The sequence below is a fragment of the Sturnira hondurensis genome, unplaced genomic scaffold, assembly GCF_014824575.4.
Source record: "Sturnira hondurensis isolate 20B ecotype Veracruz unplaced genomic scaffold, ASM1482457v3 Scaffold0007401, whole genome shotgun sequence".
NCBI lineage: Eukaryota > Metazoa > Chordata > Mammalia > Chiroptera > Phyllostomidae > Sturnira > Sturnira hondurensis.
Genome location: NW_028080032.1, coordinates 7139383 through 7166974, shown reverse-complemented (window position 1 = coordinate 7166974; position 27592 = coordinate 7139383). Strand labels below are relative to the sequence as shown.

At 41.0% G+C, this 27592-nt stretch overlaps 1 protein-coding gene and 1 pseudogene across 2 annotated transcripts in view; one reads left to right on the top strand and one right to left on the bottom strand.

The window, feature by feature from the left end:
- Positions 1 to 493: 493 nt before the first annotated feature.
- Positions 494 to 27592, bottom strand: part of RNF24 (ring finger protein 24) — a 43196-nt gene continuing 16097 nt past the window's right edge. For both annotated transcript variants that reach the window (XM_037051715.1, XM_037051714.1), the window contains exons 2-6: positions 12942 to 13091; positions 9238 to 9280; positions 5650 to 5691; positions 3312 to 3391; positions 494 to 2606 (exon numbers count right to left, since the gene is read on the bottom strand). In XM_037051715.1, coding sequence (XP_036907610.1) covers positions 2468 to 2606; positions 3312 to 3391; positions 5650 to 5691; positions 9238 to 9280; positions 12942 to 13084 — 447 coding nt within the window. In that variant the 5' untranslated portion in view covers positions 13085 to 13091 and the 3' untranslated portion in view covers positions 494 to 2467. The remainder of the gene's footprint in view (positions 2607 to 3311; positions 3392 to 5649; positions 5692 to 9237; positions 9281 to 12941; positions 13092 to 27592) is intronic.
- LOC118990897 (60S ribosomal protein L17-like) lies at positions 5775 to 6348 on the top strand (annotated as a pseudogene).

The window sequence follows — 27592 nt, the reverse complement described above, 5'->3', positions numbered from 1 at the left end:
ACTCCTTAAGAAGCCCACATAGAGATCTGACCTTGTCTGTCACACGAAACTGGTTTTCATCAGAATGTAGGGAAGATGTAAAGAACCCCCCAGCCACATGCAGCTGTAACTGCAGCACAGGGAGGTGCTGGAGGAAGACCCAAGTGTGGGTGGCAGACGCATTCAGATTGTTCTACGAGTTGCAGGAGCTACTGTCAAGTGACAACGGCCATGCTGTGGTCAGGCACCAAGCCAAGAAAGGGGAGAACTATGAGCAGAGTGGGCAATGGGCACTCCAGTGTCCAGCCCCATCCCGACGGAAGAGCTGCATTTTGAAAAGCCCTCCGTATTCACAAGTGCTGAGGTCATGTTAGTGGCACCTCATGGGGCAAATGGTGCCGAAGGGAGAGTGCACAGTACTCTCGGGCTTCTCTCCACTCTGGCTTTGCTCCTGGGGTCCAGTGTGGACCGACCACATCAGTTTGCTTTGAGCTGTGACACAGGGAAATGAATCTGCCTCCCTACGAATACAGGGACTTGGTGAGGCTCCGTCTCCTTGGTACTGACACTGGGATGGAAAAAGCTGCAACCGAAAGGCCATAATCCTACAAAAATGGAGCCGAAGCACTTTGCAGAATGGAGCACAGCATTCCTCCTTTGAGGGGAAAAGTTCTCTTTCCTATTCAAACCTCGTAAGGACAAGATGACATTTGTCCCACGGCCGTTTCATGGAAAATGGTGGGTGTTGGTCAGTAATGAGGCTAGTCCAGAAGCAAGCCTTCGGCCACTGGTCACTGAAAACATTTCACTGTAAACTGGACGCTCTGCAGCATTCGACTCTATTGTGCTACAAGCAGAATGCAGAAACAGGATGAGAGTCTGGGTGTACAAATAGTTCTTTTCATTAGATGCCAAACAGGCTAAGGCTTTCATATAAAAATATTTCATACTTTCCTTGCCCTGTTTAAGGAACAGTCCAGCTGGCATGCCATAGGAATGCCACACGGCAGGTCACACACAGGGAACAGCCAATTCTGACCAACTGGATTTGTAATTTTCCAAACTGGATTCTGCCCAGCACTTTTCTAGGCTAATGGGAATTTTCCTCATCCTGTAACCCCAGCCACCAGGTTCCCTTGCCCATTCTAGGGCAGTACAGGCTGGACTCCAGAAAAAATTCCTGGAGACATGCTATGAACAGAATTGCAAAGCTTCCTCCATCAGATGGTATTTCCAGTGAGCAACTGCCTCACTCACACCACGGAGGGAGCAGAGGCAAAGCTGCTGAGGAGGAGCCCATCCCTCTAAAGGGAGGAGATGGAGAACGGGACTGAGGAAAGGAACTGGAAAGTTCTTAGCTAATTTACACAACATTCATGAATCCTAATGGACTCTGAGTCTTTTCTAGAATAGTTGGACAGAAAGAGCCCAAGAATAGCATGCATTGCTCTCATAAAGACACTTTCAGCTTTCGCAAGTTTGAACACGGAGGCACACACCAATGAGTGAGCAGCTCTGCAGGAGCTTCCTGATACTATTTACACTTTTAAGTGGATCCCTGGGTAGAGAATAACAGGGATCTTATTTGGGATGCTTTAAATTGGTAAGTTGGTAGCAGGCATTTTCTCTGAAGCAGAAACAGAGATAGGGCAAGAGAGAGAAGAGAACAAAGGGAAGGAAGAAGGGGAGAGGCAAGGGGTCCGAATCATCCTATCTCAACAGGGCCAGGAGGACTGGCCATCCTTAGCTGTCTGAGGGGCTCCCCGTGGCTCTTACCAAGGCAGTGGGTGAAGACCAGCAGCTGTGCTGGAGCCACCCCTCTTTTGGGGGGCTGTGGGCAGCACTCTGAGAACCCTGGGTCACACAGAGACCTTCCTGATGAGGTGGGGGTGGGAAAATGAGAAGTGGCAGGGTCCAGGATGGCCTTATCAAAGGAACGTAAGAGGAGAAGCCTTGTTGGCACTGCCTGACCAACCAGGCAACCGGTCATGCTTCGGCTGAGGTAACCACTGGTTTTACTTGGCTCAGGGGCTGCCAGGACGGTTTGCTGCGGCTAAGGCATGCACAGTCTGCATAGAAGCTCATCTGTCCACAGGGTGGGGGTTGGTGGCTTTAAAGACCTGCTCTCAGTTCCCTTCTCTAACATTTGTGTTTATCTTCCCTCTTGCTTGAGAAAGATTTCACCTTACGTGGAGATAAGTGTCTGGGAGACAGCATGTAATTGAGTCAGCCAGAGACTCATGAAGTTTCTTGAAATAAACCTGCAGGCTCATTCAGCTTCTCTTGATGTGGGGTAGTGTCAGCGTGCTTTGGTTGTCCCAAGACCCAGAAGTCTGGGTCCTCAGCTTAGTTGGCCCGAGAGTTCTTCATGAGACAAAGGAAGTGGCAGCTGGTGCCCCAGGTAGAGCAACCAACACAGAGGACACTTGTGCTCCTCCTGCTTCAATGCAGACATGGGATCCCGCAACCGTTTGATCCTTGTGGTGAACTACACAATGTTCTCTGCCCCGGGAAGGGGTCCCTGTGGGGGTCCGTGGTCCTGCTTACTGTGCAACTGGGCCAGCTGCAGAACTGGCATGTTGCACAGTGGACACACTTTCCGAACCTCCAGCCACTTAATAAGGCACCTGTAGGATGAGACACCACAAGAGGGAAGACATCAGTCCTGTGCTCATGGTACCCCCGCCCACACACCTGGCATGGGGACACATCTATGGCCCAGAACAGTGAGGTCCAGAGAAGCTGCACCTCTCCATGGAGAATGCACTTCACGCTCTGGAGGACCCAGAGCCTCCAATCTTCCAAAAGGCCATAGTAAGAAGCCAGTCAGCATGCCATGGTTGACATGCACCACTGAGGGTGGTACGAAGCAGGAGAAATAAAGTTCTCTAATAGAAATGCAAGTGCATAAAATACAAGAGAAAGGGGAATATGAGTATGTCTGCTGGAGGGGGCAGGAGACAGCCCTGCAGTGCCACTTACACTCAGACTTGTTTATCTTGATTTAAAATAACTATGGTTTTGATTAAAATAAGTTTTTGGAGTGGAAGCTCTCACTGGAAAGTTCCAGTTAAACAGCTGTTTATAGCCTGGGCTCTCAGGAGGTATGTATGGGCTTGTCTGGCTGTCTGCCGGAGTCCTGCCACGGAGGTCACGTTCCACCGCAGCCCCTCCTAAGGTCATGTAAACACACCTGCCCCACCCTTGGGTGCTTTCTGCACTACACACCATCCTGAAGCCGTCAGCCGTCTGGCACGGTCTCAAGGTAGCAGTAAGCTGGTTGATGTGCCCCAAACTCAGGTCCCCCTAAATGATTCCAAACCAATACTCACTTTCTGTGGAAGGCATGCTTACATGGACAAATCCCCAGCTCATCTCGAGGCTTGAAGTCTTCTAGACAAACAGCACAGAGCTGAAAGATAAATTCACATTTTAGGCCGAGTATCTGCTAAGTACCCTCTCAAACCGCAGAGTCAAGTGCAGGCCCCCCAGGCCCAGCCAGCTGAAGGAATTTGCAGTCTTCCACAGTTCCTTCAGTGAAAGAAACAGGCTCCTCTGGACAAGGTCTTCTGAAGGAGAATCTCCTGCTCTTCCTGTTACGTCTTCAAAGATGGAGGGCACATAGGAGAAGACAGAAAGGAAGAGGAAGTTTCCTTTACTTGCTTCAGTGCCTCAGAACAGTCGAACTTAGGTTAACTCTTGCTAGATAGGCTGGACGTAACGTACTGTGCTCAGGGGCAGACTTTCCACAGGGGCCCCTGCCTGCTCGGCAGCATGGCCCCTAAAGGGGGCCGTTCATACCCCAGGGGGCCCTGGGGCTCTCCTTTCTCTGTTAACAGGCTTTTATAATTCCTGGGTCCCCTCACTTTGGCACTGTCCTCCTGTCAGTGTCTGTCTTTGTCACATAAAAAGTTATTCAAGAGTCACTGAATTTAAACTTGAGAAAATGTGCAGACAGGGCCGGGACTGCTCCGACAGGCGGCTAGGCCCCATGGCTTGGAACACCCGGATGTGTTCCGAGGACTGTGGCCCTTAGTTTGCTGCTGTACGGCACCTCACTGTGTGAATCACTGTCTCAGGTTGCTCCTCCTTTCCTCTCCCCCTCTCTGGGTGGGTAATCTGCCAGCATATCATATTTTCTTTCTTTGTTACAGTACTGATGGACATTCAGCTTGTCGCTCATTTTTCACTATTATATTAATTAATAATAGTATCCACATTGAAATTTCATGTCGTTACATAAGATCAAGCTATGTATCACTGTGTAATTAGTCTACACACACATAAAAATTTGACAAAAAATAGTTTCATTACTAAGAAATGCAGCTGGAAAGAAACAAGTGACTTGTGAAAAATACATCATGGCCTCTAAACACAAGGTGTAGCAAGGTTAGGTTTTCCTTGCTACCGTTTCAAATAACAGGGAGGGTGGATCAGCAGCCCGGGCAGACTCGGTGAAGTTGGTGGGTACAGCTGGACACTAGCTCTGCCACACAGTGCCGCAACCCGTGCACTTCCTCAGGATAAAGATGGGAAACCGATGGGCCAGACCAGTAAGGACGACGCCTGTTCCCGGCAAATCTGGTTATTCAATATTGCAAATGTAGGAGTATGTCAGGATTTAATGTTTTAATTAATGGTCATCGAAGACACCCCAAACAGAAAAGGGATCACCCTCGATTATTTCATGTTAATTTTGGCCACGTGCTAAAGTTAACTTTGGGGAAAATTTAAAAATAAAACAGTAATTGATGCTTGAGTTTAATGCAAGGTTAGGTATAAAATGCTGTGACCTACCAACTCTGATGAAAAAATGTGCAGAAAGAGCAGAGGAGCAGCAGATGATGTCAAATATTCAACAATAATATAAATCATTGTTATTATTGTTCACATAATTTCACAAATTATCTTAAAGAGACTGGCAATGTAGCTCACCACAGTTAATCCACATAAAACATAGATATTACATATGCAGCTTTCTAAGTCCTTGCTTTAAACACCAGCTCAAAAGCTCAGAAGGATAGGAAGAGAAAGGGCCCTAAAATTAAAAATTCTGAATGTCTGTAGTTAGAGGCAACAGAAGAAGTAAAAGGAAGAAGAATTCTTACAGACTGTGTGTCTTAAGGTGTATCAGGATACACACACGAGTTTGTACTTAAGTTACAAAGTATAACATAGGGAACACCCTCGAACCTACAACCACGCACCCCTGACACTAGGTAATCCTGAGGATACGCCTCTCCTCGTATGGTCTTCCCTATTGCGTCCCTCTGTCCCACCTCCCCAAACTCCTACTCCCAAGAAATAATCGTGTCTTTTTGGTGACAATGGTAAGAAGGGACTACTGGGAACACTTTCAAGAGTGCGATGACTGCAAATTCGCCTTGAGTAGAAAAACTCACATCCACCTATCTCCTCCTCACTCGGCACTGACAGCGGGCAGCGTCCCTGCCACTGCGCAAGCTTAGGTGGGCATTGTCCCTATGAAAAATATGAGTTATGTTACTCTCTTAAAGTCTTCACACAATTGATTTTTATGTGACCCCATCCTCAAATATTCTATTAAGCTGATCAAAATCTAACTTTTCAACTTCTGAAAATAAAGATGTTTAAGCATACCACTCTACTAGAAAATAGCTCAGGACTAAAACACTCATAAAGGCAACTTACCTCATGTAAATTCAATTCTTTTACTTTCTCTTTTAATATGACCTGTAAGACAAAAAGTATGTTCTTATGCCCATTTAAATCTGTAATTTAACTCTTCCGAAAGTGACCAGAAGTGACCTCTGAAGATGGTTCACTACTCACTTGACCAGAGAACCCCACAAAATCATGCAAATCAAGAGGCTCAAATCTTTGTGTTCACTTTAAGAACACTCGGGAAACTGCCCAGGCCATCGAGGTATGCATATTCGAAAAGCCACCAAGTATCTGAAAGATGTCACTTTAAAGAAGCAGCGTGTCCCATTCCCTCGATACAATGGTGGAGTTGGTGGGTGTGCCCAGGCAAACAGTGGGGTGGGACACAGGGTCAGTGGCCCGAAAAGAATGCTGAGTTTTTGCTGCATGCACTTAAAAACGCAGAGAGTAAAGCTGAACTTAAGGGTTTAATGTGGATTCTCTGGTCATTGAACACATCCAGGTGAACGAAGCTCCCAAGATGCAGCGCAGAACTTAGAGAACCCATGGGCAGATCTGCCTGCCCATGAGCTCTCCTTGCCACATGGAGATGGTCCTCACTGAGAAAGAGCAGACTGTTCCTAAACTGGAAGAGGAGGTTGCACAGAAGAAAAAGGTCCCAGAAGAAATTGAAGAAACAAAAGCTTACGGCCTGGGAGTAAATTCAGCATAAAATATATGCTAATAAAACTAAAAGCAGGCCCTGGTGGTGTAGCTCAGTGGATTGAGCGCCCACCTGCGAACCACACAATCGCGGTTCGATTCCCAGTTAGGACACATGCCTGGGTTGCAGGCCAGTTCCCACCAGGGGACTCATGAGAGGCAACCATACATTGATGTTTCTCTCCTTCTGTCCTTCCCTTCCTCTCTAAAAAATAAAATAAATTAAAAAAAAAAACTAAAAGCAGAAAAAAAAATCTGTAATTAAAAAATTTCTCATTATATTTACAAATACTTTTCTTTTTGCATACAGCTCATTTCCCTTTATATTCATTATTGGAGAGGGCTCTCATGTACAGTTTGAGACAAAACATTTTATCAACATTCTTTGAACCTGAGCAATGATACAAAATTCTGGAAAGCAATTTAAAAATCTCTTTGACAACAGACTAAACTCTGGGAAAAGACATTAACACATGAGCATCTGGACAAAGTGCTGACGTGGGAGGAGATAAATGAGGCGGACTCCTTACGGTTCAGCAAAACCTGGTGCTGGCTGTTGTGACTGACTGACTGGTAATTATTTATTTATTTATTTATTTATTTAAAAGATTTTCTTATGTACTTATCTTTAGAGGGGAAGAGAAGGAGAGAGGGAGAGAAATATCAATGTATGGTTGCCTCTCCTGTATCTCCTCCTGGGAACTGGCCTGCAACCCAGGCATGTGCCCTGACTGGGAATCGAACCTCGATCCTCTGGTTCATAGGCCTGCGCTCAACCCACTGAGCTACACCAGCCAGGGTTATTCTTTTTCAAAAATCCTCCCTTGAAGATATGTTTGCTGATTTTAGAGAGAGAGGAAGGGAGAGAGGAAAACACTGATGTGAGAGAAACACCAAATCAATTGTTTCCTGTGTACTCCCCAACCAGGACTGAACCAGCCTAGGTATGTGCCCTGCCTGGGATCTGACCCATGAGCTGTGTGTGTGTGTGTGTGTGTGTGTGTGTGTGTGTGTGTGTGTACAGGATGATGTGCCAACCCATGGAGCCACCAAGCCAGGGACTACTGATCATTTACAAAAGATTAAAAAGTAATACCAGTCTTAAATTTAGAAGTTTTGCTCATTATTGTATGTTCCTATCCTCAGAAAGCTGCGGCTCTCTCTGGAGTTACGTAGATAGATTTAACATTCCTCCTGGTGCTGTCTCTGACTGGACTTTGTAGGGACTATCAGTTAGAAAGAATACCAGGTGATGAGAGAGTAAACTGATATTCAAACAGAAAATTTCTAAGAATAAACACATATATCATTTCCAGTGAAAAAACAGGCAAGTGAAATTTTGAGAAATCTCTAGTTTGAGTATCTTATACTCCTAAACCTAAAATAATTTTGAGAGTAAATCACGTTTTCAAAAATCACAACCAAAAGCTACTATCTTGCCATGTGGGGGTATATTAAATTTCAAATTATTTTTTAAAGACATTTTTTTACCATATGTCTTGTGACTCTGTTAATTTCATCAGTCAATTTTGCCTTTTAAATGACCACCAAGGCCGATTTTATTTTCTAGTTAGTTTTTTCAAATACCTTTGGGTTGTCAAAATCATGACAGAATTGACACAAAAAGATTCATTCATTTAGAAAACTGAAACATTTCACTCTGTGTATGAATCTCACATGAGACCTATGGGGAAGGGTATGAGGTTACCTAGGACAACAGTATGAACATCTAAGGAACTGGCCAAGAGCTCAGATGTCAAAGAGACATGGACAAAAGATGGACAAAAAATGGACAAAAAAGATATGTAATCCTAAAATGGTGAAATGGTTCTGGATTGGGGACTGCCCTGCCTGGTTTCAGAAGCTATAACCCCTCAACAAGTAAAAAGACCTCGGGACCATAAGCCACCAAAGAGACAAAGTTTATCCTCCCGGCAGGGGCACTGCCTCTGTCCCCTTTACTTTACCCTGCTTGGCCCTCGATAGATGACCGGTTAGCCAATGATGGGTGAGATTCCTCAAGGGAGGGACAGCCGAAGATAGGCATGGTCGTGAAGGGGCCATCAGGGAGGGAATTAGGAGACCATAGAAAAGGGGTGATGGACCCTCACCCCTTGGCTTTTCAAGGGCCTGAATCCTCATTCTATCTGTAAAATGTCTCCTAATCTCTTGGCTGCCTTACTTCCCCCTCCTGACTTAAGCCTGAAACAATGTGGAAGGCAGGTGTGGCCCTGTGCTGGAATGGGCAGTTTCCTGGGGTGATCAGGCCTAAGAAAGAATACATAAAATTCTGTGAAACCTGCTTTGCTAAGAATTCCTTCAATTTAACTGATAAGGGTCCAAGCATAAAAAGAGTTTGATTCCCTCTATCTATCTGACTGTGACTCAGAATAGGCCCCCAGAGTTCTTTGAATATTTTCTAGCCTTTGATCATTACTGCCTGACAATGATGAGCTTTATGTATATGCCCCGCATTCCTACCCAAATTAAACCTAATAAAAGCTACTGAGAAACAGGCTCAAGACCCTTCCTCTCTGAGACATTGGCCACCTTTCCTCCCCAAGCAGATCATGACTGGGTAGACTTGTTCTCATCCGTGGTGGGTGGGGGCGCTCTGTGAGTGGAGCCCCCCAAGTTCTCTAACATCACATCAGCAAAGTTACAGACCCTCTGTGACTTTCTAAATAAACTTTCTTTTATAGGAAAAAATTATATTACTATATCATCTGAACTTTCTATAAATTTAAATAATAAGAAAGAAGAGTACTTAAGATTAATTTATTTTGTACTGCCAACTGGCAAGTGAAATGCTAAAATGAACACAAGTCCTAGTTTAAAATGAGCAGAAATATAAGTTCTCATTTTTAGGGGGTAAAAAACATGACGAGAGCCAATCTGAAGTAAATTTCTTACCTGTTTGTAGGCGTAAAATTCTTTGTGTGCTTGATGTCTTAGCCTAGAAGACAAATGAACAATGCAATATTAAGATTTCCAATATAACAATTTTTATATTGATGACAGTCCACTTGTTTCAATATTTAATATTTTTTCTAATTTAAAAATAAGTATATCTAATAATGTACAAAAGTCTTAGGAACTTAACTATGTAAAAATACACACACACACATATATACATGCCAGTGGAACTATCACCAAGATCAAGATATGTATTTCCAGTATCCCTTAAATGACTCCTTCTAATCAACACCCACCCCTAAGAGGCGCCCACTGTCCTGATTTTCTATCACTGTAGATTAATGATGCTTTATTTTTGAGCTTCGCATAAATGGATCATTTGGTATGTACTCTTTTGTGTTAGCTTCTTTCAGTCAACATGCCCTCTTTCTTTCCCTTGCTTACTGGCACTGACAGATGTTCCAAGCTCATCTTGTATTTTCCATGCCCCTGTTGTGGAATTAACCACTTCTCCCAAAGAGCCCTGACTCACTCTATAGGAGAACAGTCATCTAGAAAGCACGATCTGGGTGCTAGGTGACTAGCACTCTGTTTTAGCTCTGTAACAAGTCTTGGGGTCTGGTAGTATAAGTACTCAAGCTTTGTTCTTAACTATGTAAATTGCATGACCTTGTCAATTTCTATGAAAAATCTGTTGGGATTTTGATTGAGATTGTGTGGAATTTATAGATCAATTGGGGAAGAACAGACATCTTTGCAAGACTGAGTTTCCAACCTATGCACACAGTACATTCCTCTATTAGATTTTAATTTCTGTCTATACATTTCTAGGTAGAATACTTTACACATCTTTCATTAGATTTATTCCTAGGAATTTGGTAATTTTTAATCTACTATAAATGATAATTTTTAAAATTTTCTAATTCTTTGTTGGTACTATATAAAAAAGACATTGTACATCCATCTTGTATCTAGTGACTTGTTAAGTTCACGTATTAATTTTAAATAGTTTATCTGTAGAATCTTTTGGATTTTTTAATATATACAATCATTCTGTCTACAAATAGGTGTTAAACTCTGCCTTTATAATCTTTATATATTTTATTTCTATACTGTATTTCACTTCTTTTATTCCTCTTTTTGTTCTGCATTGGCTAAGAACTCTAACAATGTTGCCCTGGCTGGTGTGGCTCAGTGGACTGAACACTGGCTTGCGAACCAAAGGGTCACCGGTTCCATTCCTAGTCGGGGCACATGCCTGGGTTTCAGGCCAGTCCCCAGTAGGTGGCCCCTGAGGGGCAACCACACATTGATGTTTCTCTCTCTCTTTCTCCATCTTTTCTCCTTTGTCTAAAATTTCACCATTTTGCGCCTGGGTGGGTAGGGGGATCTGGGAGGGGACAATACTGCTGCCTGGCCTCTGGAGGTTTTCCTGGCACTTGCCCCATTACCAGTCACTTCACCCACTTTCTGTATGTGACTGGCATCCTTCCAGCTATTGTCATGGTGGTGAATCCCAGGGTGGGTGGGTTTGCATACATTCTAAGTCTGTGCAGGTCCTTTCAGCCGAGTCTCCTGAAAATCCAGCAGTTTCTTCTGCCTCCTCAATCCCTGATGGTTTTTACAGACAGAAGTTATGGGGATTTGCCTTCCCAGTGCTGGAAACCTGGGCTGTGTGATCTGGCCTGGGGCTGGGACCACTTGTTCCCAAGGTATCCCTCCCAATTTTCATCCGCCGTATGTGAATAGAGATAGTTTATCTGCCTCTCTGTGCCATACCAGGTCTTCGCACCTGTCCGTGACTCCACTCCTCCTACCCATCTGACTCACTGTGGCTTCTTTAAATCCTTGGTTGTTGAACTTCCATACAGCTCAATTTTCTAACAGTTTTGGGTTTATTATTTTGAGATCTATTTGTAATTCTATGGTCGCACGAGGAGACGATGCATACCTACCTACCAGTCTATCTGGACCAGAAGTCTCGAATGCTTCCCCCTCCCCTTTTCACTGTTAATGTGGTATATTGTATTGATACCTTGATCCCTGGAATAAAGCCCACTTGGTTTTAATGTACTACCTTTTTTGCACATCCCTGAATTTGACCAATATTTTGTTTATGAGAGACCCAAGTCTATAATTTCCTTTCTTGTAATGTCCTTGTGAGGTTTTGTATTATTTTAATCAAAATTATGCTGGCTTCATTATATGAGTTGAGAAGTATTCTGTTCTCTGGAAGAGTCATTTAAGGATGGTACTTTTTCTTAAATGTCTGAAGGAATGCACTGGTGAGGTTACCTGGCTTACAGTCTCTGTGGGAATGCTTTAATAATACATTCCATTTTTACTATATATTTATTAATATTTTCTATTCCAGGCTTTTACTTTATTTTTTAAAAAAATTTCTGTTGTTTTATTTTTTTTAACTTTTTTTATTTTTAAAATATTTTATTTATTTATCTTTAGAGGGGAAGGGAAGGAGAGAGGAAGAGAAATATCAATGTATGGTTGCCTCTGCCGAGGACACACAATGTATTGTGTGTCCCCTGCCGGGAACTGGCCTGCAACCCAGGCATGTGCCCTGACTGGGAATCGAACCGCGATCCTCTGATTCGCAGGCCCGTGCTCAATCCACTGAGCTACACCAGCCAGGGCTGTTTTATTTTATTTTTAAAATATTTTATTTATTTTAGGGATAGGAAGGGATGGGGAAAAGAGGAGAGAAACATCGGTGCATGCTTGCCTCTCCAATGCTCCCTACTGGGGACCTGGCCCACAACCTAGGCATGTGCCCTGACAGGGAATTGAATGTGCGACCCTTTGGGTCACAGTGTGGCACTGAATCCACTGAGCCACACCAGCCAGGGCTTGTTTTCAGGTTTTTAATCCTTTAATAAAAATTTTAATATTCCTTTATATTTATTCTCATAACTTACAATCGAACATTTTAAACTGTACAATTCAGTGGTGTTTAGTGTGGTCACAATGTTGTGTAGCCACCAGCTTTCTCTGGTTTCAAAACTTCCATCACCCTCCCAAAACATGTGGTCTCACTAAGCAGTCACTCCCAAGTCCCCTCTTCTCCAATCTCTGGGTAACCCTGTCTCTATAGATTTGCTTACTATGGATAATATACAAAATACATATATAAAAGAAATCCTACAATATGTGACCTTTTGTGTCTGGCTTTTTATTTAATATAATGTTTTTGAGGCTCATCCTAACTATAGCAGGTTATCAGTTATTCACTCCTTTTAATGGCTGAATATACTGTATTTTTGAGACCATAAGATGCACCTAGGTTTTAGAGGAAAACAGGAAAAAAAATTTGAAGCAAAAAATGTGGTTAAAATATTTACTACCATAAATAACATAATATCTGACCAATGTAAATGTAAACAGAACTCAACAGCAGCATTAACAACCATCACCCCTCCCAAATTTGGCGGGGGGTGGAGTGGTGAGGGGAGGGTGCGTCTTATAGTCCGAAAAATATGGTATATGTGTGATTAAATTTGATTATTTTTCTTTTGTTAATCTGTTCCATGTCAGTTTGATTATTAGACTAGCCAAAAGAACCTAGAAGGGATAAGGATATTTTCTGTCTCCTCCACAATCTTACAAAAATTTTTAACCTAAAGGCAGAAAGTTAATTTATTATTGATTAACATACTCTAAAGTAACATAGAATGAAAATTGATTACCTGATCAAGTAGCAACAGAAGAGTAAACTGAGGATGAAGACAAATATGGCGGTGCCAAAAACCACAATATATATGTTGAGAGGCAGATTCTGGAATCCAATGTTAGGCATCCTGAAGTTGTAATGCGGGAAATCTGAGCTCATGGATGAACTGTGGGAGGAAAAAGAATAAAAAATTAGGTTGTAAAGACTAAGAACCAAGATAGCATCATCTTTGTACATTACAGTAGTCCCTTCTTATCCCTGGGAAATACGTTCCAAGACCCTCAGTGGATTCCCATAGGGTAACAAACCCTATATACACTATGTCTTTTTCCTGTATGTACATACCCACGATAAAGCTTAATTTATAAATACGGCACAGTGAGAGATTAATAACAACTAAAATAAAACAGAACAAGTCCAACTACACACTGTAATAAAAGTGATGTGAATGTGGTCTTTCCCTTTCTCTCAAAAGATTTTATTGTTCTATAGGTACACTGTGGGTATTGTTCTATAGGTACACTGTGGGTATGCTGGACAAAGGGATGGTTCATGTCCAGGTGTGGATGGTGAGGGTTTCCTCACACTGCTCAGAACAGCACTCGATTTAAAACTTATGAATTGTTTATTTCTGGAATTGTACATAAATATTAATGTCAAGGGAAATATGAAGATATGTGGGAAAAATGAAGTAGGATATAAATTGTGTATGTGTGTGTATATATATAATGATTCTTGTCCACATTTCTGGCTGATTGCTCTAGAACCCCTTACAGTTTCTGAGGAGTGGAAAGGGTGTCTCTTGTTATGTTAATGTGGCAAGTTCTGAAAATGATATAAAGATGGGGCATAGAAACCCTGGACAGTTCACTGGTCCTTTTTTGGAGAGCTTCCAGGCCAGTGAACACACGGAGGTGCTGGGAGAGTGATGTACCTGGAGAGAGCATGGAAACTCCAAGTACCTCCAAACAAACCTTGTCCTGTGCATCTCTTCCATCTGGCTGTTCCTGAGTTCTATCTTTTTGTAATAAACCAATGAACTAATAAGTAAAATGTTTCTTTGAGTTCCACGAGCCATTCTAGCAAACTAATTGAAACCAAGCAGGGGGTTGTGGGAGCGACCGACTTACAGCCAGTTCATCAGAAGCACAGTTCACGATCTGGACTTGCGATCGGCATTATGAGCTGGAGGAGCCATTGGAGCCTCCAACCTCTCCTGGTCGGTCAGAAGCACAGGTAAGAGAACAGGCTTGAGGCTGGTGTCTGAGGTGTACGCATGTGTGTGCAGTCTTGATATAGTCTTGTAGGACTGAGCCATTGACCTGCGGACTCTGATGCCATCTCTGGGCAGAGAGTGTCAGAATTTAGTTACATTGTTGGACTGCTAGGGTCCAAGAACTAGCTATTGGTGGGGGGCACTCCTCCACCCTACGTTGAAACTGGGTCCAGTTACCCTTTCAATCCCTTAGAAATACTCTCAATCTCTTAGAAATATCCCTCACCAGACAAATTAGACTTGGTAAAAGAACTCTCAGTTTAGGAAACGAGAGATTTACACATCCATACTGAGAGGACTAATAATGGAGAAATGGTCGAACAGACAGAAAGTGGTGCGGTGGGGAAAGCAACAACAAGTTTGCACTCAGCAATTCTATATGTTGTTCCCAGAATGTCACAGGCTGGATGGCAATACTTGGCCCGTTTACACCTCAGTTTTCTCATCTCATGTAAGGCTTCAATGTGCACATGTGTGTGTGTGCATTTCAGTGGGGGCTGTGGGGAGGGAAGACATTAGAGAAAAGTAGTAAATAACACAGAAGAAGCCTTGACAAACATAAGTCTCTGGAAAGGATTCTACTAACCCAGTGCTCCTTTCCCAGGGAGCTCCTCTGCAAGCAAGGCCAGGTTTTGTGTCAGGTGGCTGCCCAGACACAGAAACTGGAAACCTATCTTTGCCTAAGGCAGCCATCACCCCAGGCCAGCTGGGAGTGAGCTACCAGCGTGAGAATGCTGCCCCTGCAGGGGTCCTTGCACTGGGTGGCATCAGCAAGGAACTCTTGGGGAATTCTGAACAGACACTGACATGCACAGTATTAGAGGTAGTGCTGTCATCACAGGGAAGGGACATCTTCAGTGCTCTTGGGAGCTGACTGCTGATAATTCCCTTTGAGTTGTCCCTTCTCGGCAGGGCCTTCCAACCCATTACTAGAGAGGTGGGGGCGGGCAGAGGATACTCTGACGCAGAATACAGTGTAGGACTGTTCTGTCTTTCTTTCACTAAATTGCTTAGCTATGAATGATATGTTGGCTCAACGGCCTAAGTAGATGGCGTATTATTCCAAAATATTAATCCTGGTCTAGTGATACATTAGTTTTATGATATTTTCATATCTTTTTAGCATGAGTATTAGTAACCTTTTAAAATAAGATAATCTTTTAAAAGGGAGACTATCATCCTAGTAATAAGCATTCGTTGCCTTTTAAGTATTACAAATGTAAAAGGCATTTAGTAACTGTTTGTTGGAATGAAGAGGAGAAAGAACATACAGGCACCCACTGCTGGATCTTACTTTGCATTTCTGACTTCAATTACACGAAAATCTTCTCGCCCTTTGTATAATTAATAGTCCCTGAAATTTCTAGTCTTAAATCCAAACCATCTAATCAGTTTGTTTAATTTAAAGAACAGTAAGTAACAGAAGATGACTATTTTATCGGCAGCAGGATTTCTCACCGAGATACAAAAGGGAGAGGGTACCTGAGAATTTGGCTCCAAAGAGAACCTGTGATTTAATAAATTGTATCATATCCTGCCTTCTACTTTCTTTGGGTTTAGTATGCTCTTCTTTTTCTAGCTTCTTTATAGTGGAAGTATAGGTTATTGATTTGAGATTCTGTACTCTTTTCTAATACAGACACTTGTAGCCATAAATTTCTCTCTAACCTCTGCTTTAACTATGTCCTATTATTCTTTTTGTAAGCATCAATTATCTAACTTTCTAAGCAACAATTCAATAAAAATAACTTATTAAGTAAGTTTCTTAAGTCAAGTAGCAAATGATTATTACAAAAGTGGTACTTTTGAATATAACTTATAAAATTTAGGTTTATCACAACTTCTTATGAGAATATGCTCTAAAACCAGGTGAAATTCATATAACATACAAGTAACTATTTTAAACTGAGCAATTCAGAGGCATTTAGTGCATTCACAATGTTGCGCAACCACCTCTATCTAAATCCAAAATGTTTAATCACTCCAAATTTAATAAGACCCTGTACCACGAAGCAGTTACTCCCTATGCCCTTCCCTCTCTGCAGACCCAGCAATCTCCAAGACTCCTTTCTGTTTCTATGAATTTACTCTCTCTGGATATTTCATATATATATGGGATCATACTCCATATGACTTAATTGCTTTAGAGGGCAAGAGGAAGAAGAGAGAGAAACATTGATTTACTTTTCCACTTATTTATGCATTTATGCCCTTATTTATGCCCTGACTGGCGATTGAACCTGCAGCCTTAATGTATTGGGATGATGTTCTAAACAACTGAGTTATTCAACCAGGTATATGACTTTTATCCGGCTTCTTTCACTTAGCAGAATGTTTCTGAGGTTCCTATTCATGCTGTAGTAGTATATATCAGTACTTAATTTTTTTTGTGGTTGAATAATATTCTATTATATGTATATCCCATGATTTGTTTATCCATTGATCCCTTGATGAACATCTGGGTTCTTTCCACTGTTTTGCTATTGTGAATAATGCTACTATGAACATTTGTGTTCAAGGATTTGCTTGAGTATCTGTTTTTAATTGTTTTCTTTTGGATATATTCCTTAAAGTAGATTGCTGGGTCATATGATAATTCTATGTTTAACTTTTTGAGGAGTCACCAAACTGTTTTCCACAGTGGCTATATACCATAGTACATTCCTATCAGCAGTGTAAGAGGACTCAAATTTCTTCATATGCTCACTAATACTTGTTTATTTCTGTGCTTTTTATTTTTTAAATAGCCATCTTCATGGGTGTGAAGTGCCATTTCATTGTGATTTTAATTTGTATTTCTCCAATGACTAATGGTGTGGAGCATTCTTTCATGTGCTTATTTCATTTGTGTGTCCTTGCAGAAATGGCTATTTAAATACTATGCCTATTCTAAAGCTGAACTTTTTTTTAAGTTGTAAAAGTTCTTTATGTATTCTGGATACTAAACCCTTATTAAATATATGATTTACAAATATTTTCTCCCATTTTGTAGTTTGCCTTTTCACTTTCTTTTTTAAGATTTTATTTATTTATTTATATTTAGAGGGGAAGGAGAGAGGGAGAGAAACATCAATGTATGGTTGCCTTTCGTGCATCCCCTGCTGGTAGTTGGCCTGCAGGGAACCGGCCTGCAACCCAGGCATGTGCCCTGACTGGGAATCGAACCGCGATCCTCTGGTTCGCAGGCCCACGCTCAATCCACTGAGCTACACCAGCCAGGGCGCCTTTTCACTTTCTTGATGTCATTTGATGCACAAAAAAATTGTAGTTTTGGTAAAGTCTAATTTCTCTCTTCCTTTTGTGGCTTATGCTTTTTGCGTTATTTCTAAGGTCATGTGGATTCAGCTCTATGTTTTCTTCTAACAGTTTCTGCTCTTCTATTTAGGTAACAGGTGCATTTTCAGTTAATTTTTGTACAGGATGTGATAGGGAGGGGCAGCTTTACTCTTTTGCATGTGAATCTCCAGTTCTCCAGCACCATTTCCTGGATGATTCTTTCCCCATTCAACAGTCTTTGCACTCTTATCGATAATCAATTGATCACAGATGTCTGGGGTTTGTTTCTGGGCTCTCAAATCTACTCCATGGGTCTATATGTCTATCTTTAGGCCAGTACCACAGCTTTGACTACTTTAGCTTTGTAGTAAGTTTAGAAACTGGGAAGAATGAAATCTTCCAACTCTGTCCCCCGCCCTGGCCCAAACTGTTTTGGCTATTTGGGGCCTCTTGCAAATCCATAAGAATTTGAGGACTGGCTTTTCTATTTCTGCAAAAAGATCATTGGAATTGGGATCGGGGTTGCACTGAATCTGCAGACTGCATTGGGCAGTCATGCCATTATTTTTGTTTGCTGTCTGTATTTTCATTTCCATCCAGTCAAAATGTTTTCTAATTTTCCTTGTATTTCTTCCTTAACCTATGGACTCCTTAAGTAGTATAAAGTTTAATTTCCAAATATTTATGGATTTCCCAAACTCTCTTTTGGTGCTTTCTAATTTAATTCCATCAAGTTACAAATCTTTTAAATTTATTGAGACGCGTTTTATGACCTAGCACAGGGATTGGCAAACTCCACACCGCTCGCTTGTTTCTGTAAATAAAATTTAGTGGAACACAGCCACGCCCACTTGTTAATGTGTTGTCTATGGCTGCTTTTGAGTTAAAATCGCAGAGTTGAATAGCTGTGACAGAGACCGTTATAGGCAACAGACCAAAAATATTTACTATAGAGCCCTTTAAGAAATTTTTTATAACCCCCTGGCCTAGCATATATAGTCTGTCTTGGGAAATGTTCCAGGTGCGCTGAAGAAGAATGTGTATTCTGCTGCCATTAGGTAGAGTGTTCCACAAATGCCAGTTAGGTCAAGTTGCTTGATAGTGTTGTTTAACTTGTGTGTACCCTGGGTGATTTCTGGTATAGCTGTTCAACCCATTATTGAGAGATATTGAAGCCTTCAACTATTATTGTTGAATTATCAATTTTGTCTTTTAATTTTGTCAGTTTTTGCTTCATATATTTTGGAGTTCAACTTAGGTTGGTATATATCTATAGGTGTTATATTTTCCTGATGAATTGACTATTTTATTATAAACATCTTTCTTTGTCTCTAGTAATATATATTTTTTGTTTTAAAGTCATTTTGTCTGATATTGGCATAGCCATTCTAGCTCTCCTATGCATATTCTTTGCAAGATGCATCTTTTTCTATTATTTTGTGTCTTTGAATCTAAAGTATATACAGTATACAGCTGTCTAAAGTATAGGCAGTATATAGTTGGACGTTGTTTTTTGTTAAAATCCAGCTGGCTAATGGCTGTCTTTTTTTTTTAAGATTTTATTTATTTATTTTTAGAGGGGAAGGGAAGGAGAGAGGGAGAGAAATATCAATGTGTGGTTGCCTCTCATGTGTCCCCTGCCGGGAACTGGCCTGCAACCCAGGCATGTGCCCTGACTGGGAATCGAACTGCGATACTTTGGTTCGCAGGCCCACGCTCAATCCACTGAGCTATACCAGCCAGGGCTAATGGCTGTCTTTTAATTGGAGTAATCCATTCAATATCATTATTGCTATGGTTGGATTACATGTCATTTTGCTGTTTCTTTTCTATATTTCTCTTGTTCATTTTTTGACTTCTTTTGCATTAGCTGGATACTTTCTAGTCCATGATTTTAATTCCTTTTTTGATTTTAAAAGTTTTCCTTAACTCATATTTTATTGAGATAGTTGCAGATTCATAGGCAGTTGTGAGAAATAATAGACAGGGTTGATGGTGTCTGTTGAACCGCTTGTGGAAGTCATGCTGCCTTGGGGAGGGGGCTCAAGTTCTCAAGATGAACATCTCTGCCCAGAGAGAAGGTGAGCTTAGCTCTGAGAAGTGAACTTGTAGTCCACAGAAGAGGAAAAAAGAGAGCTCTCTGAAAAACAGGAATAAGAAATTAAAGATGCTTTTGAACTATTTGACAAAGATAAAGTAACAGATTGTCAGGACTCAAAAGTGACAGTGAGAGTGTGCTGGGCTTTGATGTAAAGAAAGCTGGTGTACTGAGGGTATTTTTTTCTTTTTAAAGATTTTTTTAAAAGATTTCATTTATTTATCTTTAGAGTGTAAGGGAAGGAGAGAAGGAGAGAAATATCAATGTATGGTTGCCTCTCGTGAGTCCCCTGCTGGGAACTGACCTGCAACCCAGGCATGTGCCCTGACTGGGAATCGAACCGCGATCATGTGGTTCGCAGGCCCACACTCAATCCACTGAGCTACACCAGCCAGGGTTGAAGGTATTCTTTTAAATTTTATTTTTCAATTACGGTTGATATTCAATATTATTTTGTACCAGTTTCAGGTGTACAGCATAGTGACTAGACAATCACATACTTTACAAAGTGCTCCTCCTGATATTTCTAGTGCCTGCCTGACACCATATACAGTTACCACAATTTTACTGCTATATTTCCTATGCTGTACTTTACATCCCTGTGACTATTTTTGTGCTGAAGATTCTTATAGAGTTTGACAGAGCAGCCACAGGGAAAGTTATCTTTAAAGATTTTAATGAAGTTGTGACAGACTGGATATTGGAAAGAGATCCACATGAAGAAATACTGAAGGCATTTCAACTATTTGGTGATGATCATTCAGGTAAAATAAGCTTGAGGAATTTGCGATGTGTTGCTAGAGAACTGGGTGAAAACACTGAGTGATGACAGAAAATTTGATAAAGATGGTGATAGAGAAATAAATCATGAGGAATTCATTGCTAATATGACTGGTGACATTTAAAGCATTACAAGGATAAACACTAAGAATGTTACAGTTATCATCTTATATTCTATTTTTGTGCTTGGAGGAATGTAAAAAATCCCCCAACCTTAGCTCTTTTTTTCCAGAAGGAGCAAAAATAAGCACCTATGCACTCATTATTTTATTACTGTTAAGTTTCTTTGTATGAACAGAATTGTTATCACTCTAATAATCCATAGCTTTGTATTTATAATGTAGCTTTTATGTATATGTAAAGTTTAAAAATGGAATCATGTGGTACACATTTTTATTCAGCATTCATTAGTAGTCACTTTTGTTCTGGTACACATGCTTATCAGTATTTTAAAAAAGAAATAATGGAGAGATCGCTTATATACTTTTCCAATTTCCCACAATGGTAACATTCTACCATATAAAACCACAACTATATATTGGTTATATTTATCACTATAACATATCACAAGCAGAAAACAGACACTGATATAACCAATTTTACTCAGATTCATCCAGTTTCATTTGCACTCATTTGGGCAGGAGTGCGTACGTGTGTGACTACCACCACAGACAAGATACTGAACAGTTACAATATCACAAGGGTCCCTAGTGATACCCTTTTGTAACCACACACACTTCCGCCCTTTACCCTTAGTACCTAAGCTCTTCCAGCAATGACCAATCTGCTCTCCATGCCTAAAATGTTATTTCAAAGATGATATATAAGTGAAATCATAAACTATGTAACTTTGGAGTTAGCTTTTTTCACTTGCATAATTCTCTAGAGATTCATCCAGGCTGTTGCATGTATCAATAATTTGTCCCTTTATATTGCTGAGTAGTATTCCATGGTTATGTTTATGTACCGCAGTTTATTCATCTGCTGAAGGACATCTGGTTGGTTTCCAGTTTGGAGCTATTATAAAAAAGCTGCTATGAACATTCTGGTACAGGGCATAGTGTGAACAAAAGCTTTCATTCTGCTGGGATAAATGCCCAGGAGAGATATGCTGCTTTTAAAAGTATAGTATTGTAGTTATTTCCTCAGTGGTTACTCTAAGGATTACAATATGCATCTCATCACAATACAGTCATGACCTGCTTAACAACTGGGATAGAGGCTGAGAAGTGCATCACGCATTTAGGACTTTGTCCTTGTGCAAACATCACAGAGCACATACACTTACACAAACCTAGATGGTATGTATAGCCAACTATACACCTAAGCTATAAGATACAGGTACAGTCTATTGCTCAGTAGGGGGGAAAATTATTTTCCCTCTACCCTTCTGAAGTCTTGGTGGATACCCTCCTATGATAAAAGGTAGATTAACATGAGAAAAGCAAATGAAATTTTAATAACATGTATACCTCGTGTATACATGGGAGAGACCCAGGAAACTGAGTAACTTGCTGAAATGTCTGAAGCCACGATCCTAAATACCATTCACAGGTGAAGACAAAAGAAGATGCTAAGGGTGAGGAGAGTCAGTGACGGAAAGTTACTGATCAGGAAAAAGCAAATAAACAAGGATAAGGTTGTTAGGCAGATTTTAGTTGTTCTCTTCTGCCCTGATAAAGAAGCAACGCCCCCCCAAACAAAAAAAAACTAACTACTTGGAAATTCAAAAAATAATTTTTGAAATCACTTGGGTCCAATAGACAGTCAAAGCAAGCCACAAACCATTTATAAATTAATGACACTGGGGGAAAAAAGCATTGCACTGAGAGAAAAACTCATAATCTTCAATACTTGTATTATCAATTTAAAAAGAATAAAGAGAATTATGAAAACAGTGAACAAAAAAATCACTGTAAAAGCTAGAAAAAGAACAAATCAAACTAGAAGGAATTAACAAAGCCAAACAAAAACAGATAAATGAAAACAAACAAAAAATCCAGAGGGGAACTGAAGTCAACCAATCAAGAAAATATTAAGAGATGAGAAAGGGATAAAAACTATTGATATGCTATGATTGAAATAAAAACTGTAAGAGAATTTATTTAAACCTAGATTAAATGTATGATTTTTATAGGAATATAAATAACCAAAACTGGCTCAAGAAAAAATCCTGAAAATATAATACTGTCTTCACATAAAGACCCAGACCCCATGGCAATAGATGTGGAAGCCAATCTAAACTTCTATAGTTAATTCCTCTGTTATCCAGAGAATTGTATTTGGTGGGGGAGGGAGGGAGGAAGGGAGGGAGAAAGGAAAGCATCTCAAGTCATTTAAAGTGGTAAGCATAGCCCTGGCTGGTGTAGCTCAGTGGATTGAGCACGGGCCTGCGAACCACAGGATCGAGGTTCAATTCCCAGTTAGGGCACATACCTGGGTTGCAGGCCAGTCCCCGGCAAGGGACACACCAGAGGCAACCATACATTGATGTTTCTCTCCCTCTCTCCTTCCCTTCCCCTCTAAAGATAAATAAATAAAATCTAAAAAAAACAAAAAAAACCCTGGTAAGCATAATCCTGAAACCAAAAGCAAAACTATACAGCTACAGTTCATAAACTCTGAGACCTATGGGCTAAACTTGGCCTTGTGAATGTTTTGTTTCATGAGCTTAAAAAATTGAGATGACAGTTTAAACTTGGGAGATTTAACATAAAATTTGCAATTTTCAGATTTATATGGGAAGAGTTCAGATAATTTGTAACTCTTGTGGCTTCATTCTTGCATGGATGGCAACAATTGCTTTGAGCTGAGTGGCTTTGGGGCCTCCAAGCTGCCATGTTATTGCACAATTGGGAAGAGAGGAGGGACACACCTGGGATGAGGTCAGCATGCTTTCATACGTCACAATTTCCACCATTCCCTACCACTCTGTAACTCTGAACCAAATGTTGGCGGTCACTTATTGTTGCTTTTCTCAAGAAGATAAATAGTTCTACCTCTATCAAAAGAATAAATAAATAAAAATTAGCCCTGGCTGGGTATCTCAGTTGGTTAGAACATTGTCCTGATATGCCAAGGTTGCAGGTTCGATTCCTGGGCAGAGCCAATACAAGGAGCAACCAATGAATGCATAAATAAGTGAAACAACAAATCGATGTTTCTCTCTCTCTCCCTCCTTCCCTTCCTCTCTCTCTCTCTCTAAAATCAACAAAAAATTTTAAATCAAAATAAAAATTAAAAGAAATGGACTGCGTGATTTTCTTTTTTACCCAGTATACTAGAAAAAGTCAACTTCTTGCCTGGCCATTGCCTTGTTGGCACTGAGTTTGTGACTCTGCTTTGTGGTTTCTGTCTTTGATTTCCCCACACCAGATTACAGAAATACACACTTGTATTCTCTTACTACTTATATGGTTAGGCATGTTTATTTAAATATTTAGATTTAATTGACTCTATGGCATGGAAGCAAGATCTAAAATTGTTTTCTAAATGATTAGTTATTTGTTCTAGTAGCATTTATAAAATTCTACTTTTCTCAGATCACTTTTTACACATGGGTCTGTTTCTGGACTTTGCAGTCTGTTCCCTTTTTTTCTGTCTATGTCTTGCATCAGCACTCAATGTTTCATTTTAATGTACATTCAGCATAACAACAATTCATATATAATAGGGTAATATGTTCATCATTACGCTTCCTTTTTAATATTTTATTTATTTATTTTAAAGATATGAGCTATTTTATTTCTTAAAAAAATATTTTATTTTTTAGAGAGGGAAAGGGAGGGAAAAAGAGTGAGAAAAACATCAGCGTGTGGTTGCCTCTTGCACATTCCCTACCGGGGACCTGGACCGTAACCCAGGCATGTGCCCTGACTGGGAATTGAACCGGTGACCCTTTGATTTACAGGCCAGCACTCACACTGAGCCACACTAGCCAGAGCTTAATATTTTACCTTTACAAAAAATATTTTTAAAATTTATTTTTAGAGAGAGGGGAAGGGAGGGAGAAAGAGAGGGAGAGAAACAGTGATGTGCAAGAGAAACATCAGTTGGTTGCCTCTCGCATGCCCCCCAAGCAGGGACCAGGTCTGCCAACCCAGGCAGGTGCCCTGACTGGGATCAAACTGGTGACTTTTTGGTTGGCAGGCCAGCACTCAATCCACTGAGCCACACCAGGCAGGGCCCTGTTTAATATTTTCAAGGCTATTTCTTTTTTGAGATAAGCAATTTTTTAAAAATCCTGTTGAGAAGTTAACCAATAGTGTATTATATTTATAGCTTACTTAAGGGAGAATGGGTCTTTACATCTAGGCATATGATTTTTCATTTCTTCAAGTTTTATTTTATGCCTTTCTGAATAAGCTTTGTATAGCTTATTCAGAGGTTTTACACTTTTCTCTAGTTTATTCCCAGTTATTATGTATATATTTTTCCTATTATGAATAAGATCTTTTTTCCCATTTATATTTTCTAAGCTGTTTATTCCCAGAAAAGAGAAAATCTACTGCTTTTTATGCACAGATGGCTCTCAATTTATGACAGCTCCACTTTATGATGGTGTAAAAGTGATATCCATTCAGTAGAAACTGTACTTTGAATTCTGATCTTTTCCCAGGCTAGTGATATTTGTGATGCTGGGTGGAGGGAGTGAACTGCAGCTCCCAGTCAGCCAGGATCACCAGGATAAACAACCGATATTCTACAGTGTGCTGTGTTGCCAGCGTTTTGGGGTGTGGGTTTTCTGTTTTCACATCCCATCATGTCTACAAAATGCCCATCTGTGTCTCCTGCTTCTGGTAAGAGGAAGGCAATTACTCTTGAGATGAAACTCAAGATAATCGCCTAACTGTAGGCTAAGGTAGTGTTCTGAGGAGGTTTGAGGTAGGGTAGGGTAGGGTAGGGTAGGGTAGGGTAGCTGTGATGTTTGGTAAGTTTGGTATATTAACTGCATTTTCAACTCATGATATTTTCAAGTTACAGTGGATTTATGGGATGTAACCCCACCACAAGTCAAGGGGCGTCTGTATTCATTTTGGAGCCAAACTTGGAAAAAACTTTTTAGGGAAGACAGAACCAATTGTCTGCATACAAATAAATCTTAATAAAGTATCCATGGAACACTGAGCTCTAAGCAGTGAACACTCCAAGAAAAACTAGCTGCAAGACACATACCAAGGCAACTGAACAGTTACTTCCTACCTGGGTTTTTTACTTACATCATCACCTAAAATAATTATTAAAAATACTACCACCCAATATAACTTTTGTTTTGGACTGGCTGATCTCTAGCTCATCTTTCTGACAACAAAAGAGCAAACTGGCAGGTTGTCTCCCCAGACCACACCCAAATGGGACTGTGCCCAAAGCCTGTGCTTTAGAAGATGCAATCTTTTTGCTTTCTTTTTTAATTTATTTTAATATATATTTTATTGATTATACCATTACAGTTGTTCTATTCTCCCCCTTCATTCCCCTCCACCTGGCACACCCCCTCCCCCATCATTCCCCTCCTTTAGTTTATGACCACGTGTCTCAAGTTCATTAGATTCTATATTTCCCCTACTATTCTTGCCCTCCCCCCATCTATTTTCTACCTACTGTCTATGCTATTTTCTGTACCTTCTCCCCCCTTCTCCTCCTCCCACTCTCCTGTTGCTAACCCTTCATGTGTTCATTTCTATGGTTCTACTCCTGATCTAGCTGTCCTCTTGGTTTGCTTTTGTTTTAGGTGTGGTTGTTAATAACTGTGAGTTTGCTATCCTTTCATTGTTCATATTTTTCATCTTCTTTTTCTTAGATAAGTCCCTTTAACATTTCATATAATAAGGGCTTGGTGATGATGAACTCCTTGAACTTGACCTTATCTGAGAAGCACTTTATCTGTCCTTCCATTCTAAATGAAAGCTTTGCTGGATAGAGCAATCTTGGCTGTAGGTCTTTGGATTTCATGACTTGGAATACTTCTTTCCAGCCCCTTCTTGCCTGTAAGGTCTCTTTTGAGAAATCCGCTGACAGTCTGATGGGTACTCCTTTGTAGGTGACTGTCCCCTTATCCCTTGCTGCTTCTAGGATTCTCTCCTTCATTTTAGTCTTGGCTAATGTAATTATGATGTGCCTTGGTGTGTTCCTTCTTGGGTCCAACTTCTTTGGCACTCTCTGAGCTTCCTGGATTTCCTGGAAGTCTATTTCCTTTGCCAGACTGGGGAAGTTCTCCTTTATTATTTGTTCAAATACGTTTTCTACTTGTGGCTGTTTCTCTCCCCCTTCTGGTACCCCTATAATCCGGATGTTGGAACATTTAAAGATGTCCTGGAGGTTCCTAAGCCTCTCCTCATTTTTTAAAATTCTTGTTTCTTCATTCTTTTCTGATTGGATGTTTCTTTCTTCCTTCTGGTCCACTCCATTGATTTGAATTCCAGTTCCTTTCCATCACTATTGGTTTCCTGTCCATTTCCCTTCATTTCAATTAGTTTAGCCTTCATATGTTCCTCTAATTTGTGACTATAATCAACCAGTTCTGTGAGCATCCTGATCACCAGTGTTTTGGACTGTGCATCTGAGAGGTTCGCTATTTCTTTTTTGCTTAGAGTTATGGGCTCTGGGGCTTTGAGTTCTTCTTGAGCCACATTTTGGACTGTTTGTGCCTGTTACTTATGAGGAGTGGAGCCCTAGGTATTTACCAGAGTGGGGCAACTCAGTCACTGGGTTGTGATGCTGTACATGGGGGCGGGGTCAGAGAGAAGCAATGGCGGTTCGGTCTGCCACCATCGCCAGGGCCACGTATTCCATCCCACTGCGCGCGAATGTGCGACCGCGGTCAGCCCTCTGCTGCTGGGTTCGCCCGCTGGGGCCAGTGTGGTCCATCTCACTGCTCTTTCTGCTGGTTTATCTGCGCGTGAATGTGTGACCGAGGTCAGTCTGCCCCGCACCCTCACTGGCTCCGAGCTGCTACCCTGGCTGCCTGCCTGCCTGAGTCGGGGGATCTTTCCTGCCCGACCCTGCTCCACTGCTGGCTCCGCCCCTCTTACCGGTCCGGTAGAATGGTTCATTGCTGTTGGACTTTCGTATTGTTCAATTTTCTGTTCTTTGGCTGTGTCTTTGTTTACTAAACCTTTGTTGTATTCAAACTTGGTTGTGGGAGAAGGCACAGTGTTTCCACCTATGCCTCCATCTTGGCGGAAGTCCTCTTTTTGATTTCTAACATAATCAAAGTAGTCTCAGGAACAAATTAAAA